Raw genomic sequence first — 23,610 nt, 5'->3', positions numbered from 1 at the left:
ATATATATATATATATATAGGACATATAAATATTGTTACATAATATGAACGTTTCCGTTCGTGATTCACTGTTCATCCCAAAGGTTGACTGGTAGATAATGCTACTAGCATTTAGTCCACCTTTTGTACCATATTTTATTTTTGTCAATAAATTTATTTATTGACCAATTTAAATCAAATTAGTTAGTTGTTTATATTTTTATTATTTATTTATTAGTTTTTAATTTGTTATACAATGTCTTTTAAATTATATATAATGATATTAACAATGACAATTTTAATAATAAATTGTTTACTATATATGAGTCGCATGCTCACTTGCCCCCTGTGTTATTAAATAAATAAAAAACAATTATAATTGATCATTAACAATAATCGAATATAAAAAAAATAGCAATTTAATTTAAATGTGTCTAGGTGCTAGATACAAAGTAGGTATGTGTGTAATGGAGAGAAAAATGCATCCAATGTGAACATGAATTCACGGTCTTGAGCGCAACTATTTTCGCAGTATCTTTTGCGAAACTGGGGCATCGCTGACAGATACACCGAATTTTTCTCAGTTACACCAACCATTTCTAAGGTCTTAAGCACACAGAACACTGAGGTTAACCAACATCAATATTATTTTCAAGATAAAATGTTATATATATATATTTATATATATATATATATATATCTAATTCAAGACTTTATTTAATTAAAGAGTGATCTTAAATAAATCTCATCAGAGAACAAACTTTAATTTTTATTGATCCATATAGGTAGATAAGATTGTCTACCAAAAAAAAAGTACTTTATTTGTCGTAAAACGAGTTATTTTATTTAAAATGTAAAATCCTGGACTAATAGGGATAATATTTCTATATTACCGATTTGTAAATATATCTTTTTAGATAAAAAAGAAATTTTTCAAAACGGTTGATAACTTAGAATTTAGAATGCATCGTTTGCTTTTAGCATCCGGTTTGTCATGTCCTCTTGTTAGGCAGTGACCCACTGTCGCTCTCTACATTAGCTATTATGTGGTCTCTATTACGGTGTATCGTAATAAAAGCTTACGGTTGTTAGTCGAATAGTCGGCTATTACTCTCGTGGAATGAACTACATATTTTATCCTTGTACATAGTTAAAGGGTTAAGTAGAGAGGTGTTTAGAGGACCATAGAGATGAGCCAGTAATTACACACATTTCCTTGGTCCCTATTAGCATAGCACCTACATTATAAGGAAATAGGACAACGGAATTTCTAATGGTATGCGGTCATTTTACTAGGCAGTGACCCACTTGTTTTGTATTTGTGGTCTCTAAAAATAACAAGTTCAAAATAAGAATAGGTGGAAAAACAATTTTATCACATAGTTAAGGGGACAGGTAAAGAACACATAGAGATGCTTAATACACATCTGTTATAAAAAATAAGCATAAAAATTTAAATTTATATTATTTTTATTAATATCAAAATAAGAATAGTGAAAACAACAAGAAGATTTAAAGAACGAATAATAAATTATTTAAGAAAAACTTTTTTTTTTTTTATTAAATTCATGCTCTTTAGTATTTGAAATAAAACATGAGTAAAAATAAAAATTATGATATTGTGTTCATATTAGAACTTTAAACAGGTAAGTCTTAATTATACTAATTATTTAAAAGTAAAATGGATGTAAATTCAGAATATCATTCTAAAAGAAGTAAACTTAAAGTTACATTTGGACTAAATATGAAACACGAAGCGTCGACTGCAAAATTATCTCATCCATTAACTATAATGTATCAAAATTAAAAAGTTTCTGTTAGCTCTCAGACTGTTTAAACTTGTTAATCAATTCTTACGAACATTCATAGCAATTTTAAATTAGTTAATTAATGGTCATCACTAATCATTCATACCGATATTAAGGTAGTTAATCAATAGTTATCACTGATTATTCATATCGACCATAAAATAGTAATTCAACGCTCATTATTAATAGATCATTCACACCGATATTAAGTTACTTAATCAACGGTTATCACCAATTATTCATACCGATATTAATTTAGATAATCAATCATCACTGAATATGTGTATATTCAATATATATATATATATATATATATATATATATATATATATATATATATATATATATATATATATATATATATATATATATATATATATATATATATATATTCAATTTGTATTTATGTTACTGTATATCACCAATCATTCATTGTCATTGTATATTTTTATTTATGGTGCAATAAAGAGTTAAATAAATAAATTATTCATACCGATTATAAGATAGCTAATCAACGCTCATCATTGACCATTCATACCGATATTAAGTTAGTTAATCAACGTTCTTCACTAATCATTCATACAGATCTTAAATTAGTTAATCAACAGTCTTCACATTATCCATACCGATCATATGATAGTTAATCAATGCTCTTCATTGATCATTCATAGCGATATTAAAATAGTTAACGATCATCACTGATTATTTATACCGATCATAAGCTAATTAATTAACGCTCATCATTGATCATTCATACCGATATTAAGTTAATCAACGGTGATCACTGATTACTCATACCGATCATAAGTAAGGTTTATTAATCAACAACCACAAAAGAAAACTACAACCATAAAAGTGTACGCAAAAGAAATTTACTGGAATTAATAATTATTTTTATTTGCCATTAGAATAAATTGATCTATACTTGTGCTCAATATTAATTTGTAATTCGAACACATCAAAGAAAATTATGACATGAAATACGTTTAGTATCTCGTTACTAGTTGAGGAGAACATTTAGGTTACATACCAGACTAGAGTCTACGTTAATTATAATGATATTTTCATATTCAAATTGGCGAATATTATACTTTGGCTAATGCTTAAAATATTTATATTCTAAGTACGACTAATACAAGTACTTATTAATATTTATTTATTTATTTATAATATATATTTATTTTTTTATAGCATTATGTTCATTTGTTATTTAGTAGATGCTCGAAGCGGATTTGCGCTGGTGTACTAATGAAGGAAATAGACATCTTCATACACAATAAAAAAAATGAAATAAAGTAATGCGCATACATTTTACAATAATATTAGGTTGTAGGTATGCATTTTTTTAAACGCTTAAAACTTTTTCATAATTTAGTTATAATAAATAATGTAATACGCCTCAATATTCATTATCTAGTTAGTACAATAAATATCTATGTATTATTATCACATTTGTATCTCCAAAAGCAGTTACTTCATTTTGCCTCTTCAGGCAAAAAATATTTGCATACATTTTATAACGAATTATCACCTTAACTTATAACTCATTTCGCCGTTTTGGGCAATTGCCCGCTGGCACACCCCTAGGTCGAGTCCTATTCTATCTATCACATATTGGCGCAAACACGAACCTTACTCAAAGCCTGTCGGAGAGAGGTCTGTTACTCATGACCTATCTGAAATTTTGGACGTGGGATTATAAGCATTATGATTGTCCCTTTACATTAATATTTTTATTTGACGGCCTTGATGATTTCACACACTACTTCACGTTCCGATAGTCGCAGATTCGATATTTGGATAATTACGTTTATTTACATTTATTATAATTACATTACATTTATTAATAGAAGGTAAGATAGAAAGAAGGAGGGGAAGAGGGAGACCGAGATATAGTTACATCAGGCAGATCAAGGAAGGAGTTGGTGTCATGTCGTATCAAGAGGTGAAGGGACTCGCTGAGTATCGTAGTGAGTGGCAAGAGCTCCATCGACAAGAGCGCAGCTCTTAAATAGGATAGATAGATAGTTACATTCATTTACGTGCATAATAGTACGTCTATTTTGTATTAGGATCTTTTTTATTATTTACAAAATAAAAGTATTCAAGTATTTCTATTAGTTATTGTTGTAAATAAAGCATTAATTCTTCTTATTTTGTGAATAAATACGAAACAGAATAGGCGCAGTGTAATGTCATCATTATAATATCGTCATAGTCGTAGAATACTGACGGATCTTTATATGTAATCTTTGTCAGATCCGTCAGTATTCTACAACTATGACGATATCAGCTGTTAATAGTGTACTGTTGAACATAATCCGCCCCTATTGGGAGGTTTTGTTATTAGTTGTCACGCTTGGCAGGCGGGTTGGCAACCACAGTTTGGTGTTTGGTGATGTTTTAAGAGAGGCACTGTTATCCATCCCTCGACTATTAAGTTCCCTTAGTCGCCTTTAAAACACTCACAGGAAAGGATGTTGCGGCCCATTCTATACCGGGATCACGTTGTGTAATATATAGTATTAATTTTACCAGAGGGAGACTTAGTATAAAAGTCGTTTGATTGGGTACCTCTGTCCCAATTCGTGTTTCAACCATGAAACAGTTGTTTTTACATTGCTGTATTTCAGTTTGAAGGGTGGGATATGGCAGTGAATTTACAAGGTACAGAGGAATAATACTTGAGTTCTCAGGGATGGCAACGCATGGGGGGTATCATGTGTGAAACAGTATACTCTGTCATGTCCATGATACTGCTCATGTCTATAGGCGACGGTCACCACTTTCCATCAGGTGGGCCGTCAGCTTGTTTGCCATTCTAAGTTGTAAAAAAAAAATTATCTGTAGTAATATTTATTTTTATTTTCATTATATTACTAATCATTATGTGCGATTTAGTCTACATAACTGTATGTCTATTTCTATGCCAAGCCACTTGCAGGCAGGCAAGCAGGTAGGCAGAGAATTGAGTGCTAAAGATCTTTATTCTTACATACATTTCTTGCTCTTTACTTTCGTCAAATGCACACACGCATTTCCGTAGACTTGACTGTTCTTTTAAAAAGATTTTTTTTACAACACAAGGGGCAAACGAGCATACAGCTCACCTGATGGTAAGTGACCATCGCCGCCCATGATCATCCACAACACCAGCGGCATTGCAGGTGTGCTGCCGGCCTTTTAAAAAGGAATATGCTCTTTTCTTGAAGGTTATGTTGTCGTATCGGTTCGGAAATACCGCTGCTGGAAGTTGATTCCAAAGAATGGTTGTGCGTGGAAGAAAATGCCTTGAAAAACGCATGGTGGAAGACCATCATTCGTCCAGATGATTGAGATGAAACTTTAGTTTGTGACAGTCTGTTTGATCATAATAGATTGATTCTTTTGATTCTCTTCTGGCATCTAAGTCCATTCACGTATTATTTGGTATATTGATCGACCGTAATAAAAAGAAGCTATTGTCCTCCTTCCCAAATATTTCATATATACCAAATTTCATGACGGTTGGTAGAGCCGTTATGGCGCCAAATGATAACAAACACACTGTCACGTTTATATTAATAGTAAGGGTGATAATATACAATCTGCGGTCTGCAGATAGATATATATATATATATATATATATATATATATATATATATATATATATGTAGGAAGTTGCTTGGGTACCTCTGTTCCTTTCGTGCTTCTACCGTGAAGCAGTTGTGTTTGCATAGCTGTGTTTCGGTTTGAAGGGTTGGATATGCATAAATTTACAGGGTACAGAGGAATAACATCTGAGTCCTCAGAAATGGCAACGCATGGGGGGTATCATGGGCGAAACAGTATACTCTGTTATGTCCATAGTACTGCTCATGTCTATAAGCGACGGTTACGATTTTCCATCAGGTGGGCCGTCAACTTGTTTGCCATTCTAAGTTGTATAAAAAAAAATTATAATAATAATATGGTCAATATTTGCTGTAACGGAACGTCTAATGAACGAGAATGAACGAATATGCATGAGTGAGTAGGATTGACAGATTGAAAAGGTTAGATTCATTCTTGCTACTTTAACATTGCTTGCTTGGTGTTCTATATACTCGTAGATGGTTAACGGTGTTATAATTTTTGAATAATTTTAAGAAAAGTTTTAAATACATACTAACATGTAGCAAATAATTTTCATTTTGAAAATTCTTGATCCTACATGTATATATACATATATATATGGAATTGCAAAAATGTAACAGCGTTGTCCTAAATCGTTGCGTACAGTTTCCGATTTTCCGACACAATGGGCTTTTGGTTGAATTCACAATGCTGAATATTCAAGCCAACAATTCAATACGTGCATTAGCCTAGTCGTTAGCCATTGTTTGTGTATGACTTAATGTTGTATTTGCATGATTAACCGACTTCAGAAAGGAAGGAGGTTCACCAATGCAATTGTACTTTTTACGTTTGTTACCTCAGAACTTCATGGTTAATAAACCAATTTGGGAAATTCTTTTATTTTTTAATTGTAAGAATATACTTTGGAATTGGGTTACACAGAAAAAATAGGTCCAGTAATTTGGTTTTTAAAACAATTTTATCACAATTAAAATCGATGTTTTGTGGAAGAAAATCTACTTATTTTTAAGCGACATTAAAAAAGAGAATGCTTCGATTAAATTATCTTAAATTAATAGGTTATAAATACCCCACTGCAGAGATGTGGGCCTCCATTAAAGGTGAAGATAATTATGGCAAATAGTTTGGTTCAGTATTTCATTTCGGACTTTCTTCTTTTTTGTACGGATGTATTTGTCTTTTGTGTCGTTGGGTAATAATTTTTTATCGCGTTATTAATTTAATTACCTTCTATCTGATCTTATGCTCTTTGTTTCGCTCCCTAATGTATAATGAACGAAATGGAAAATGGACCTTTTAGATGGAGGCAAGGACCCTACCGCCACCTAATGATTGTATTTTTTCCATATCCTGTTTTTCAAGATAAAGGAAACAATACACATTTATAAAATTTAATTTAAACCGGTTGAGTGGTTTCGGAGATTAGCATTGTAACATGGAAATTTGAAATTTTTCTATGATCTTGTCATAGAGTAGACCCATACTCCTTCCTTTCCCGTGGGTGCCGTAAGAGACGAGAAAGGGAGCTTAATGGTAGAGTGATGAACAGTAGTGTACCTCTTAAAACATCATCAAAGCCTAACTGCGGTTGCCAACCTACCTCCCAACTGTGGTAACTACTGGGAACCTCCTCCAATAGGAGGAGGTCTATGTGCAGTAGTGGACAGTTAACGGCTGATATCATCATCATCATCATCATACCATCCTTTAACTACCACTCCTGAAGATAAGCCTTTTACCAGAGGATGACTTTGTACTAAAGTTGATTGCTTGGGTACCTCTATCCCATTCGTGTTTCAACTGTGAAGCAGTTGTGTTTGCATGACTGTGTTTCGGTTTGAAGGGTGAGATATGGCGTGAATTTACTAGGTACAGAGGAATAACATCTGAGTCCTCAGGAAGGGCAACGCATGGGGGATATCATGGGCAAAACAGTATACTCTGTCATGTCCATGGTACTACACATGTCTATAGGCGACGGTTACCACTTTCCATCAGGTGGGCCGTCATCTTGTTTGCCATTCTAAGTTGTATAAAAAAAGGCTCCCCATTGGGGGGTTTTGTCAGTAGTTGCCACGCTTGGCAGGCGGGTTGGCTGATATGATGATGATCATTTATTATTTATTTTTGTTGTTTATTCCGTAGGCATTCTCTATACAATATTCAGTTAAGAAAATATAGAATAACAGTATTTGTAAAACGAAATTTATTGACAGGTATAACGTGAGTGTTTGATTGAATTAACAGCTAAGAACGGTTTGTATGGGGCAAAAAGAAAAATGGGATTTTTACATTTTTCCGGACGAGTTTTACCAAATTTGTTTTCTCTTCACAAGAAAAAATATTAATAGGTATTAGTAGAAAAAAGAATTAGCTCAATTGCTCCAGCCGTTCTCGAGTTTCGTGTTTAGCAACATATTTAGCGATTCATTGTTTCTTGTATAGATATATGTTTACTTATTAATATGTACTGAGAAAGTTCCAGAACTTAACGTATTCAACATTTAACAAAGTAAATAATAACACACCCAGTAATTGCTTTTATTCCTAAGTCTAAGAGCAAAAACGTGTATAAAACGTGAAATAAAGAACAAAATCCCTTTTTATTATCTCCATTCGGAAAGTTCGTTTTACAGATAAGTAAACTGCAGGATTATTTGTTTCCAATAAGAATGGGGTGCTTTGTTTATAACGGGAGACTAATAGCTCCTTTGCTAGCAATATACCTTCAGGTCGACCTGCACTAGGTCTTCTCTGAAAACGTCTAAAAATGACTTCGCCACGAGCCACGATATGTCAATTGACTTCACCTACCAGCACTAATTGGTACCCTGCCATCATACACCGTGTCACATTATTGTCACATTGAGGGCGAGGGATGGGCAGCAGCGTCCCTCTTAAAACATCTTTAAAGCCTAACTGCGGATGCCAATCTGCCTGCCAAGAGTGGCCACTACTGATGAAACTTGTGGCTTATATTTGGCAGTTGACACATGAAGGCTGATATGAACATACAGATACCATCGATACTGATACCGAATTAAATACTATTCCATTTTATCCCATAAAATACGAGTATCACACGTCAGGCAAACGAAGTTGCGAGTAAACACTAGTTATAAATATAAAAGTTTAAAAACATCATTTATTGAACGTTTATTGATCAGTTACAATTAAAGGCTGAATGGCTTTGAATGAAATTTTACGTTGACAGTTTACATCATCATCATCTTCCTACCTTTATCCCAATTATTATTTGGGGTCGGCATAATATGGTTTTATCCATATTACAAAAAGATTTGGCTTTTAATTTTACGACTGGCCGCCTTGAATTAACACATTATAAGATAATTTTTAAAAAGTCACGTTTCATCACTAGTTGTTTATATCGATAAATTTAATTTATAACTATATTTCGCTGTCTCATATAGTTATTCCTCGATCTTGCTCCTCCTTTTTTGCCTTCTATTTTTCCTTCTACTATGCTCTTTAAAAATTCGTCATGTCGTATAATTTTGCCCAGCATTTTGCCTCTTCTATTCTCTATTGTTTTTATACACTAGGTGTCATGTCGTATAGAGAGGTCAAGGAAATGGCCTGGGATAGAGAATCCATGAATTAGATGCACCAACAAGAGGAAACTTTTAAATGAAACAAAGATATTTCGCTATAGAGAGAAAAAGAGACCTATTTGAATCTAAGCATTTGGCGTTCCATTGTTTCTGCCTACTCTAATGAGAGACATGCGTGACAAAATTATTTATTTAGATATAAATGTATGTTCTTCTCTTCATTTCTCGCGTTAATTAAGATGCGCTAAATGATTGTTCAAAATAAACCTTATAACTCTTAAAATAAAGCACTTCCTATGGAGTTACAACCTATTTATTCTTTGTACATCATCATAACCAAAAAATTTAAAAGAACTGACCGAAGAATTTCCGAGTAAATGCTGAAATTTTATAATTTCTATTGTGTTACGTGACTTTAAATAGAAACCTGAGGAATTAGTACAATTCAGAGAAGTTATGGCGTAAAAAATGTTTTAAATTTATGTAAATGGTTGTAGTGTCGTCACATCCTACTCTTGCATTGCGGTCGACCGTCGGAGATACAAAATTGTTAGACATTAGATTCGATTCTAGTGCGCCATTTCTATGAACTTATCTCTTAAACAAATATTTTATTTTGATATTATCGCAAAATTACTATTTTAAAGACCTAAATTTGTAATTATTTCGAATTAAATCATTTTTTTTTAATGCGTGATAATGGAATGGTAACCCCACCCGCGCTATCGGTATACACCGGTGGGGCACCAGTGAAGAATGATAGATGAGGATGAAGCAGGTCAGTAGCCCATTGTGACGAATTCAACAAGAATTGTTCACAATGGTTTCCAGAGGAACCACGTGGAGGTCGACCTAATAAAGCATATTGCTAGCAATGGGGCTGTCGAACTCCATTGCTAACAATCCCTTTCCCCCCAAATTAAATCTATTAGAAAATTAGTTCATAATCGTCCTTGCTAAAAAAGATTTTGCTATAATATAAAAATGAAATTTTAATTTTAGAAGATAGGTTTAGAGAGAATTGACCTTATTGGTGAGCAGATATCAGACACCAGACGGACAAAGATTGTAATTATAACGCTTCCACTGCAAATTTTCTCAAACAATGAACGGTGTGCCAAATTTAATTCAAATCGATTTAGCCCTTTGAAAGACCAATATCTAATCATCTTTACGAATCAAAAGTCGTATTCGCTACAGGAAATAATATCATGAATTTAAATATAATCATTTATAGATTGAAAATATGTATATAGTAAGTGCTAGTAGGTACTTAGATTGAATGAAATGTCTTTGTTTTTACCTAGAACAGGAATGAAGGATGGAGGAAATCTAATTTCCTATGTACAACTTTCTCTCTTTACATGTAGTTGAGTGCTGAACAGTTCATATCCGACTAAAGAAATGAGTTAAGAGAAAAACTTATAACTTTAATGTTTTGTTTTGTGATAGTATTTTAATTTAGTGCTCTAGGTGTTTAGTTAGCACACTGCTTCACCGTGTGATAATAGCAGATTCGAATCCAGCACAATGCAAACATTTTGTCTGTATATCTTAATGTATAATTTATTAGTTTGAGCATTTTCTATACACCTACATATTTTAGGTATGTATATACTTTTCATAGATGGTGGTTCACAATTCTGTTGTAATTTTTTATACAACACAGAATGGCAAACAAGCTGACGGCCCACCTGATGGAAAGTGGTAACCGTCGCCTATAGACATGACTAGTACCATGGACATAACAGAGTATACTGTCTCGCCCATGATACCCCCCATGTATTGCCATTCCTGAGAACTCATGTGTTATTCCTATGTACTCTGTAAATTCACTGGCATATCCCACCCTTCAAATCGAAACACAGCCATGCAAACACAACTGCTTCACGGTAGAAACACGAATGGGACAGAGGTGTCCAAGAAAACGAGTTTTGTACAAAGCCTCACTCAGGTGGTTGTTTGTTACCTCATAAGTGTGTCAATTATAAACCGTTTTGTAATATATTTTTTTTTATCTGAAAAAAAATACTTATAGATTGGTCTGATAGAAATTTTATCAAAATCGGTTCAGTAATTTATTTTTTAAATCAAAATAACTGGCTTTGCTATAATCGAAGTCGGTTTTGTTTTGTGGAGCACACCCTTAGTTAAACACGCTTAATATAGACATAGGATACTTATCCCGACCAATCAACATATTATAGTTACGTGGACGAAGTCACGTGTGAAAATTCATTTGAAAAATAAATAATAATGTCTGTTCCACCTTATATCGAGTTTTATACTGCGTCGCCGCGTCTGAAGGCTGTCAACAGCTGTACAGAGCTAAATTAACACGTGTCGCTTGCAGTTACTACAGTACTGTTTTCATTTAATTTCTACAATAACCTTGTCAGCTGTTGCTTGAAGAACTTTGTTACGATGTTAATTAATAATTTAATTATGATTTTTTTCAACGAACACACCGACTTCAGTCTTGGTAAAGTTTGAACTTTAGAAGAAGTTTAAAGACGAACATGGGAAAAATTTGTTCGATTTTCCTTTCTTTTTATTATAGCTCGACATGACGACACCATCCTGAGCAAACAAATCATCCTGAGGAATAAAAAGGTTCCTTCAGGGTTGGCAACGTGCGCGTAATGCCCTTAGTATTGCAGGCGTTCATAGGCTACGATAACCGTTTATTATCAGATAGGCTATATGTTAATTTGCCACCTTAGTGGTATAAAAAAAAGAACAACAACCTGGTTGATGAATACAATCAACCGAAAAGAAAACGTTTTACTCTCAACGATTGGTCGTACTATATTGGCTCACTAAGTGCTTTTTCACGCTACGTTTGAAAGACCCGAGGTTATATGATGAAGAAAAAACGTCACGGGAAAGGTCATTCCACATTGTTACGGTACGGTTCACGTAAGAGTTGGCAAATTTATTTGTATACAAGTGTGGGCGGTCTACTGTGTATAGATGTAGTCGCTGGTCCATACTCATGATGTCATATCAGAAAGGGGAAAGTGGAATAAGAGAATAAAGTCGACTCACGGTTGAATAAGGTATCATAATTTTTTTAAATCATTCGGACTGTGTTTCGTATGTAAACGAAATAAAACGACTTACCTGATAAAAACTGGTAACCATAACATAATAATGAAGTGTCGCTTTCGTGATTTACTGTTCATCTCAAGGGTTGACTAGTAGATGGGTGAAAATGGTATGGTAACCCCGCCTGCGCTAACGGGATACGCTGGCGGAGCACCAGTGAAGGGTAATAGATGAGAATGAAAACAGAGCAGTTAGCCCATCATGATGAATTCATCAGGAATTAACCATGATAGTTTCCAGGGAGAACCGCGAGGAGGTCGACCTGGTTAGGTATATTGCTAGCAATTGGATTCTTAGTCTCCATTACTAGCAATCCTTTTCCCCCCTAAGGGTTGACTGGTAGAGAACGCTACTAGCAATAACTCCGCCTTTTGCATCATATTTTATTTTGATCAATAAAGTTATTTAAATAAATAAATAACATATAGATATAAACAGCTCTATGGACAACACAGTGTACTATGTGACGCCTATAGTACTCGTATCTCCTATACGTTGGCAGTCTTGAGGATTAAGTTTTTATGCCCGTACATTGTAACTTCACTGCAGTATCCCACCCTTTATCTTTATTATCGCCGACATAAGCCAAATGATAAGCAAGCCGAAGTGGCAATGGGCTGGTCACATAGCTCAAAGAACCGACAAACTACGGGGAGGAAAGTTTCTTGAGTGACGATCCCGTACGGGTAAATGCAGTGTAGGACGACCCTCCACTAGATGATATGACGACTTCAAATACATCGCAGGGAGTCAGTGGATGCAGGTGGTTAGCACCGTTCCTTTTAGCAATCTACGGGGCCTAAATAATAGGCAAGATGATAATAATGGTGATGATGATGACGGTGATAATTATTCTACTCTATGCACCGAAAAACAGTCACGTAAACGTACAGCTTGACAACAGAAATTCAAGTGGAACAGAGATCCTCGAGCCAATTTTTATATAAAGCCAGGTAATGTTAAACAATTAGAATATATTTCGTAGTATAACATAAGCGCTAACCTTTACAAATACAAACATGCTAATGTTTACGCATTGCATACTAAATTGCGGCAGAAATTTCTAAATTTATTTGCCAGCCAAGTTTACAATCATATGTGTGGGTGTGTATTTATTTAACGACTTTACCGCTGCCATGTTTCGTCGCGCTCATGAGTGTGTGATTGATGAAATATGAAATCCTGCAGATCTCAAAGGCCTCAAAGGCCTCAAAATGTTTCTTGATAGATTGAAACAAAGTTTAAGCACAACAAACAAATATTACTTTAGCCAACATCGCAAACCGTGGAAGTCTTGTAAATCTGAAATCATACTCTCTGTGAGAGTGTTTGTGTGAGGTCGCGCGTGCATGGGTATGTGCGTGCGTTGGTATGTTTGTGTGTGTGTGTATTTGTGTGTGTTTAAATATAACAAAAGAATTTTTCAAGTACGTGTTTTCTTGGTACATGTGTGCGTGAATTGAAAGTGTTTGTACGAGCTCGCGCGTACATGTTTACGTGCGTGCGTGGGTATGTACGTGCGTGTGCATTTGTGTGTGTGTTAAATATAACAAAATAATTCTTTAACTGCTGCTGAAAGAATAAAAATATTCTTTTATTCAATCTTTTTGTCTGTGTTTTGTCTGTTATCATCGACAAATAAATAGAAAAATATTAATTATTCCACAGAATCTTGTGACTATAAGTCTGTATTTCGTAACAAATAGAATTTTACTACGCAAAGAACAGCAAAAATGGGATCTGCACAAAAGTAATCTTGATTAATTAATTACAAAAAAAAATTGTCAAATCTCTTCGTGTTTTGACGATATATATTTGCACATATTTTTCTTCTAGATATAAAATACCGACAAATCGCCAACCTCCTCTATTTGACTATCTCTGAAACAACTTTTTTTTATTTTTGTTTCTCTTGTTAAATTGGGCATGGTATGACGGGTCGTTGGACTCCCTATAATATGGTTAAATACAAGCTTCCAGTAGGGACTAGTGTGTTGAAGAATGCGTGTGATTGATTGCAGTTTTTTATTTTTTTTTCTTTTTATCAATATGAATTTTGATAATTATTTTATCCATTCACATATTTTTAAACTTTTATTTAAACAGCTGTGTTTTTGTCCGTTCTTGACAGTTGAAATTGCATTCCTAACTTGGCGACAGATTCATAAAAAATGACTATTAAAAAATGCTTATAATCAATTTTTACTTGAATTATTTTTTTTAATTTGTACCTACTATTTTGTAGAATATATCTGTATCCGATTTGGCACGCGTTATTAGAGACATTTGGTAGGATCGATATTACACTACGTGATTGAATACGACTGACCAACTCGCCTATTGATATGCAAATTAGCAAAGAAAGCAACTGATGATACCGGAATAGCGAGATGGCGACGAGAATCGTTAGAAATGGGGGCAGACGGCCCCATTGTTAGCAATATACCCAGTCAGGTCGATCTCTTCGCGATGTCGCTGGAAAATGTCATGGTTAATTCCTAGTGAATTCATAACGGACATACTTGTCTAATTTCATCCTCACCCATCATCCAGACTATATAATGTTATGTTAACATGGTCGTAACTAATAGGAGGGGCATTGAGAGGCAATGCCTCCCAGAATGGGGGAAAGGGATATATAAATGTTATAGTTATACCCTGGTCGTAACTCGACCTCCACGTGGTTCCCCCTGGAAACCATCGTGACTAATTCTAGTTTAATTCGTCAGGATGGGCTAACCGACCTACTTTCATCTTCATCTGTCATCTATCACTGGTGCCCCGCCAGTGTATACCGATAGCGCAGGCGGGGTTTACCATATCATAATCACTCATAAAAAAAAAATTGGTCCAATGCCGTACCTAAAAATGGAAGGCCTAAGAAAATTAGACAAATTCGTTTTTCGAAGTCACTTAATTATGGCTTCTGTTCTACCAAAAAGTTCTTTTGCCCTACACGGGTCAAGCTATGGTCCTGTATGTCTATATGTTGAGCAGGTGTTAACTGGTGACCTAATTGATTCGTATTAGTTATTCTATAAGGTTAGAAGGGAGGGACGCGGCAAGGGATACCTTATTTATAAAGAAACATTTTACAAAGTTAAAATAGCTATTGAATTTCTTTTTCTCACTTTTTTATTCATAAAGAACTAATTTGTATCCACGCCTTCTTCTAAATGATAGATACATATTGATTGACCACGGTAAAAAGTTGCCTGTCTTTGTCCATCTTAAATACTACGTATATATTGAGTTCCGTGACGATTGGTTAAGCAGTTCAACTGCTAAGAAGTAACGAACAAACAAACTTAATTTCATATTAATAACATTATAATACTTTTGGACATAGCCCAGTCCCAAAACCCACCAATATGTATACAGTATCCAGTTTTTCGCTTCCATTTATTTCCTATCGTTCTACATACGTCGTCGCTTAACCTAACCACATTGTTTTTTTTTTTTTCAAATTATAAATAGAATTAATTTCAATTTTAGCTTTTTGTTTACAAACATAATATCTTTCTAATAACTGTTTATATATAGATATGAGTATGGCCATATATTTGATGCAACGTGATAGATTTTTTTTATACAACTTAGAGTGGCAAACAAGCTGACAGCCCACCTGATGGAAAGTGGTAACCGTCGCCTATAGACATGAGCAGTACCATGGACATAACAGCGTATACTGTTTCGCCCATGATACCCCCCATGTTGCCATTCCTGAGGACTCAGGTGTTATTCCTCTGTACCCAGTAATTTCACGATATCCCACCCTTCAAACCGAAACACAGCCATGCAAACACAACTGCTTCACGTTAAACACGAATGGGACAGAGGTACCCAAGCAATCGACTTTTGTACAAAGTCTCCCTCTGGTAGATATATGGTATTATTTATCATGATGGTATCATTTTAATTATGGGTTACATAACGGCGACAGCTTTGTTTAAAGAAAATATTTACTATTAGTACAAATTTAACTCTACCGGTACTTTCATAATTTACTCATAACATTAAGGCACGATATCGTATTATTTTATCATCACGATATATTATTACATGAATAAATCGTAAATTGTACTTTATTGCGGACAAAGATATAAACTTATTATTATTATACAAAGGAAGAGCAAAATATATGCATTTGTATTTAAATCTTGTGCACGTTTAAATCTTGAGCAAATTTTATTATTGCGGAAAATTTAAAAGCTCCATATCATTGCATACATTTTACTCTTCTATCATATCGTGGCGGTATAATTGCATACATTGTACTCACCTACTATTATATCGTAATTGTAAAATGATAGGAAACGTGCTACTATAAATTATAAATGCGCTCTATGCGTGTTCTATAAATTTAAATAGTCTAAATTTGCGTCTTTTTCATGTTCCTTTATTAAATAATTATTTTATAACATGCAGTCCAATTCGGAAGCTTCTTATTTATAGTATCTCTTTTGATGTTCAAACTATTCTTAATCAATAGGCCACAGCGGTGTTATCGATTTGGTTTTGAATAAAACATTTGTTTGTAAAGGCGGCTGGCCACATAGAATGAAACTATGGCATCGAATATGATTTGACGTTAAAGTGGCTTGTTCGATATGTCTATCAATTATTGAGCAGTTAGAAATGAGTATTTCTGGTGTACCGGACTTATTGTTTATTTTCATTAATCCAAAAACCAAGGTTTTTAATTTATTATCGGGAATTAATCCTGTCTAATACAAAATTATGAAAATCTGTTCAAAACTAGAGAATTTCACCAGAGGGACATTTTGTACAAAAATCGATTGCTTGTGCACCTCTGTCCCATTCGTGTTTCTACCGTGAAGCAGTTGTGTTTGCATGGCTGTGTTTCGGTTTGCAGGGTGGGATATGGCAATGAATTTATAGGGTAAAAAGGAATAACACCTGATTCCTCAGGAATGCCATTCCTATCATGAGCGAAACAGTTTACTCTGTTATGTCCATGGTACTGCTCATGTCTATAGGCGACGGTTACCACTTTCCATCGGGTGGACAGTCAGCTTGTTTACCATTCTAAGTTGCATAAAAAAATATCCTCGCTTCGAATTAATTCGGATTGATAGAACACAATACTTGTTCACAATGTATTCATGTACCTAGATATGTATTTCAATTTAGATAATCACATTCGCTCCATAAGTTGTGTAATGATTTCTAACAAATATGTAGACAGTGGGAAAATGAAATTGAACATGAACTATTTAATTCAACATAATGGGAATATACTAAACTTTATGACAGTTAGAATATTATCAATACTGCCAGCGTTCGTGTATGAGTTGTGAACAATGTTGATCATATGATAGAACTTCGAGTTTCCGATATAGTTTGACAGGAAATGTTTACAAATATCTGACATGTTACTAATATAATATATATATATATATATATATATATATATATATATATATATATATATATATATATATATATATATATATATATAGTATATGCAGGACATACATCACAATACATAAAATATAGAAAGTGTCGGAAGATTCTTAGCAGCAACCTAGAAATCTCAGATGAAATTATAATAAAGCGTAAACGTTTTTGTTTGTTAGTTTATTTGAACGAGCTCATCTTTGGAACAAACTAGTAGAATTTGAAAAATTTGTTTTGCATTTTATGATTCACTTCTTGAGGAGGACTATTCAATATCACGATATAACCGTAGACAAAGCCGAGGGATACATCTAGTTACTGTAAGAAAAACCCATCAGCATCACATTAAAAATACAGCTAGTTACTATCTACTTACAATAAAAACCATTTACTTCGCATCTAAAATTCGAATTCACCTACATCAGGTGCTATTTTTAATCATAGACTAAGAATGGTATTCTCTTTCTACGTTTAAAATAGTATTCTTAATCTATGTTCTCGTACCTCGCGTTCCAAACAACGCATACATCGTTGACTCATCAATCATTCCGTTACACTTCAATATCCTATATTTTTTCATCAGTTACTAGTCATTTGCAATTCGTGTATCCTAGGTATTGATATTATAAGTGTGAAAGTATATAAAGATGTTAAACAGAAAATGACCATAGTAGTATAAGAACATTTCTTAATTCCATAAATTATTACTAACAACACATATTGATTTAAAATTTATTTTCATAAAATTTAATAATTAAAAGTAAATTAATAAATAAGTAAATTCATTTCTTACCCTTAAAAGTATTATAAATTTAAAAGTGAGTTTGTTTGTTTATTATTTTAATATCGTAAAATCTTAACTAGTTACTATAAAATATATGTTTTTTTATATCTATGGACAGTTAACTGTTATAAATCTATGGACATAAAAGCTATATAAGATTCCTGGATTCCTCTGTACCCAGTAAATTCACGCCATTTTCATGCAAACACAACTGATCGTTGAATATATACTCATCTGCTTTTTATCCTGATCGTTGAATATATTCCAGACACGCGGACAAAGTTGCGGGTAAAAACTAGTAAACTGATAAATATATAATTTAAAATGAAAATATGAGTGTGATCCTATATTCCGTAGTAAAATACGTAAGTTATTCGTCACCTGTATCGACTATATTTTAGATCTACGACAGGGATCGGTCATTTATGATTATTGCTTAGAGTCATATGAAAAAGAGATTACCTATATTATTGTTCCAATCTTTCTATAACGACTTGTAGTAAAATTTATTGATTTAAAAAAACCACTTCTATATATGTTTGTAGATAAATGTCTGCTTGAAATTTTTATACTCATGTTATACTCAAATATGTCCGTACTAATACTCTATGCCCTGTAATTTCACAGCTATATTCCACCCTTCAAATCGAAACACATCCAAACACAACTACTCGACATAAACACGAATGGGACAGAGGTACGAGTATCCAAGCAAACGACTTTTGTACAAAGTCTCCCTCTGGTGGAATTCCTCCCTCTGGTATCAATGAGAGATAAGCGAAAATATAATACAATACATCCGGGTTGCCTGCTCTCAGTTACTCCATACTAGGGTTGCTGAGTTTCATTATATTGTTTTATATTTGAAAAAAAAAATCTGCGTCGAGATCTTAGACTATATAGTCTATGTATAGTCTATGTCCTACCTTAATACTATGTATATATCAAAATTTCATGACAATTAGCCATACTGTTAAGACTAGGTATGGGTTATATGGATACCGATTCCCGACCTATATATTGAATTCCTCAATACCGATCGATAATCGATACCGATCTATATATTGAATTCCTCAGGACATTGATGGTGGAAAAAAGTTTATCACCTATTTCGATATCGTCCATATCGTCGGTCCAATATCTATTTTCGAATATGTTGAAATTTTTTTGTCCAATATTAGTTTTTGGATAACAGACTTTTAACATATTCCTTATTGGACCAATATTTAGATTGTGTAACTAAAATATATAGATATTACTATATATTACTCACCCCTAGTTTAGACGCCCAGAGATAACAAATAAACAATCTCGCTGTCGCATTTATTATATCAGCAAAGAGTTCAGTATTATGCTAGAGTTTGGTCGGATCACCACAGATTGTTTGTGTTCAAAGATATGGACGTTATTTTCTAATTTATTCTAATTGTCTTGTTCTAATTTAAATCTAATTAATGTATAAATAATAGTGTATAAATATTATACATATGTATAAATAAAAGGAATTATATTATTCCATTTATTTATTCCAGTATAAATAACCGTGAAGCAGTTGTGTTTGCATGGCTGTGTTTCGGTTTGATTATATTATTCCATTTATTTATACATGTGTTGGTACTGCTCATGTCTATATGCCGTCAGCTTGTTTGCCATTCTAAGTTTTATATAAAAAAAAAAAAAAAAAACTAAAGCTTTCCTGAGTAAGCATATTAAGAAATTGTAATGCTCATTCAGTTGATAAAAGAAATCAATAAATAAATTATAAATCCACTTGCCTGATAGAGAAATAATACTAAAGCCTTTTGAATTGTAACTGCAAATATTTAATAAACTATAGTTATCAATTAAAATATCTATTACTTAATACTATTTGGTCGTGATAAAACATTGCATGACTCAAATACCTCCAATATTACCAATGTACCATTAAAAGCTTTATGGAGTTATTAAAATACAGTTAACCGAATTGCTATGAAATATAACATTCTATCACGGTCATGACGGTCATGATTATTTGTAGGTACCAATATTTACTGTAATTATTCTAAAAATATGCTACTGAAGATGTCTCTTAGACTTTTATCATAGATTCGGTTCAGAAACTATCAATGACTCGGTTGTACGGTCAAACGACCATTGTCTAACCCATCCATGTAAAAAGATGAGAAGAAAATAAAAAAAAAACAATATATTTATGGTCCGGTTTGACATTTCTTTTATAAGTAGCCTCTAAAATATATTATGATATATATAATACATACAGTTTACTGAAATTAGTATTAGAACCAATTACAATCGAGACGTGAAATATTTTTGAATTTAGAACGCGGATTCGTATGTCTATAACATACGAATCCGATCCGAAAAAAATTAGATTTTGCTTTCCAAACAAAAGACAGTTGTTTGCTTTAAAAAGTAGAACGGCATCTTCAGTGGTCACGAAATTATTATAAAACCAACTCGGAAATAAATGATATCAATCGTTAAAATAATTATCAAAATTAACGAAGGAATCGGTTTACATAACCACAAAAAATAGCAAACGAAATGATAACCTACTTGAATTGAAAACTGAATTACTAGGAGTTGACAATATTTTTGGAAAACACATAAATATAAAGTCAAATTCAGAGAGAATTTACGTTACTATTAAGTTTATTATTGTACTATCTTATCCCGTAGCTTTGCTCTTTGTTCCTAAAGAAATAATATATCAAATGTAAAAATAATTTTTCGAATTAGACTGCTAGTTCCATACAATAGCACGTTCAAACAGTCAAACAAACAATTTCTTCTGCTTTATTATATTAGTATAGATATATATTATTCCATGTCGTGTGGTTCCGGCATAGAATGTGACTTCCCGTTCTTTCCGTTGGGTTTCATATGAGGCGACTAAGTGAACTTGAAGATAGAGAAAATAGGTAGCAGTCAAAACACCACCAAGGCATAACTGCAGTTCCCAACCCGCCTGTCAAATACGGCAACTACTGGCAACCGCCCTCCCACCCCGCATGAGAGAGCTTTTTTTTTATAGGTGATAATGGAATGGTAATCCCGCTTGCGCTAACGTTATACGCTCACGGGGCACCAGTGAAAGATGATACTCTTGGGTGTGGATAAAAGCAGGTGTGTTAGCCTATCGCAACGAATTTCACTAGAATTAACCACGATAGTTTTCAGGGGGAACTGCATGGAGGTCGACTTGATAGGGCATATTGATAGCAATGGGGACTAACCTTCCCATTACTAATAATCCCTTCCTCCCAGTAGTAGACAGTTAAAGACTGATTTAATGAAATGCGATAAAAAGGTATTAAGATAAATGGTTAAGAATAATGTAAGATTTTTTTTAAGTTACGTAGTTTCGACTTAAATCTATTATAATTTTAAATCAACGTGATTGAAAATTTACCTCAGAATAAGTTCGCCATTATGTAAAATTGAGTGTTCAATTTAAAACATAGGCGTAATTAATTAAATAAAACATAGAGTATTGCAAATAAACACCATTCACAATTGAGCTTAGATATTACGAGTCTTTTTGTTTAAATAAAATAAATTATCTTATTATTATCTATTATATAATTTGTTTACTATAAAAACAAAACAATATTAAACGAATAAATATAAATGATATAGATAAATAGAGTTAATAAAGAATAAATAAGTAAACTGTTAATAATTGACATTTTTTCTTTATCTTATAACTTTTGTTTTGTTTCTTTAATAAATAACCATTATCTGATAATGTCAAATTATTCGTTGTTACCAGCTTACTTGGTCATTTGTCATGGCTACTGACATTAAGTTATTTAGTTTCTTTTAGGTTTTTATTTCTACAGTAATCAAAAGTTCTGTCCTATAAATTACGAGTATGTTAAATTATATATTATTTCTTCATATTTTATTCATTGGATATGATATTAGTATAATTTCAGATTTTATTCCACACAAAAAGCTATTTATATCATGGCAAAATAAGTTATATTGATTTATAAAGTAAACTACTAAATTGATTTTAATAAAATTTCAACAGAACTAATTTGAAAGAATATATTTTTAGATAAAAAATAAGTTTCCAAATCTTACAAATGTAAAAATAATCCAACCGAATGAAGAGCCTCGTTCTTTTTGAAGTTTGAAAATACATATTTTTTAATCAGGAACTCTAATAGTTATATAATGATAGTTGGTATATTTATCACATATGGTTAAGTATTGTATTGTAAAATCTTTATTGTACATAATTTACTTTAGACAAATTAAAAAGATTTGATCATTACAGAATTCGAAATAAATCATCTCTATATCCTGTTGCTCTATAAATAGATAAATACTCTTTATAGTTTCTTCTAAAAGATTACAATAATAAACTTATTATAGATACGAACAATTACATTATGTTATTGTATCAAATTCTAAACTTATCAATTCTTTAAAAAAAATTATTGCATAATATTATTAAAAACTGTTTAACTCTATAAAAGAATTTAATATATAAATAAAATTGCCACTTACTTTTAATATTCGGTGCGGTCTTTGCTTCATATTTTAGTAAATTCAATAATTCTACATTCATTTTATTCGTGTCACAAAATTATAATTACCATCCCATAATAAATAATAATGGACAACAAACTGTAAAACTTCACTGGAGCATTTGTTTATTGTTTTATTTAAAAAACAAAAATAAAAATTAATTCTGCTTTTTTGTTTTCGATATTCTTATTTTGAAATTATAATTACCGAACGTAAAGTACGTATACAAGATCGTAACGTAGTACGAGTCTGGAAATGCGCGACGTGCGGCTACGACGAACTACAGCGTAGCACTGCCGTAGAAATCTCGTAGCGTTACTATTTTCAATTTGTACTTATGTTTTATTTTTGTAATATTTTGTTTTATTAGAGATCCATTATATAAATAAATTATTTTATATGCTCTGAGACAATGTTTGCTTTTCATTTCAGTCAAGTCACTTTAAAGATTTCGTATCTAGAATACAAAAACATTCACAGACCTTTCGCAGTTTGTTATTGTTTTGTTATAATTTTCGTTTGATGAAATGAATTATCGAAGTATCCATACGGTAATAGAGTAAAAGACAATATGTCATTAATTATACCATCATGTCAGCCATTAACTGTTTAATGCTGAACATAGGCTTTCCCCATAAAGGGAGGTTTTGCCAGTAGTTAGTTATTAGTAGGTTAGTTAGTTTGGCAGGCGGGTTGGCAGCCGCAGTTAGGCTTTGGTAATGTTTTAAGAATTCATCACCAACATTAGCCCATCCCTGAACCATTTAGTTTCCTTAGT

At 32.7% G+C, this 23,610-nt stretch overlaps 1 protein-coding gene across 5 annotated transcripts in view; it reads right to left on the bottom strand.

Moving 5' to 3' along the window:
* The window catches only part of LOC113520825 (uncharacterized), a 78,600-nt gene extending 55,496 nt beyond the window's left edge, over positions 1–23,104 (bottom strand). For all 5 annotated transcript variants that reach the window (XM_052901773.1, XM_052901776.1, XM_052901775.1 and 2 more), the window contains exon 1: positions 22,812–23,104. In XM_052901773.1, coding sequence (XP_052757733.1) covers positions 22,812–22,872 — 61 coding nt within the window. In that variant the 5' untranslated portion in view covers positions 22,873–23,104. The remainder of the gene's footprint in view (positions 1–22,811) is intronic.
* Between the last annotated feature and the right edge of the window lie 506 nt (positions 23,105–23,610).

Source organism: Galleria mellonella, unplaced genomic scaffold, assembly GCF_026898425.1.
Source record: "Galleria mellonella isolate WM207_F2 unplaced genomic scaffold, CSIRO_AGI_GalMel_v1 utg80, whole genome shotgun sequence".
Lineage (NCBI taxonomy): Eukaryota > Metazoa > Arthropoda > Insecta > Lepidoptera > Pyralidae > Galleria > Galleria mellonella.
Note: the sequence above shows the minus strand (reverse complement) of the source record. Positions and strands in the feature narration are given on the sequence as shown.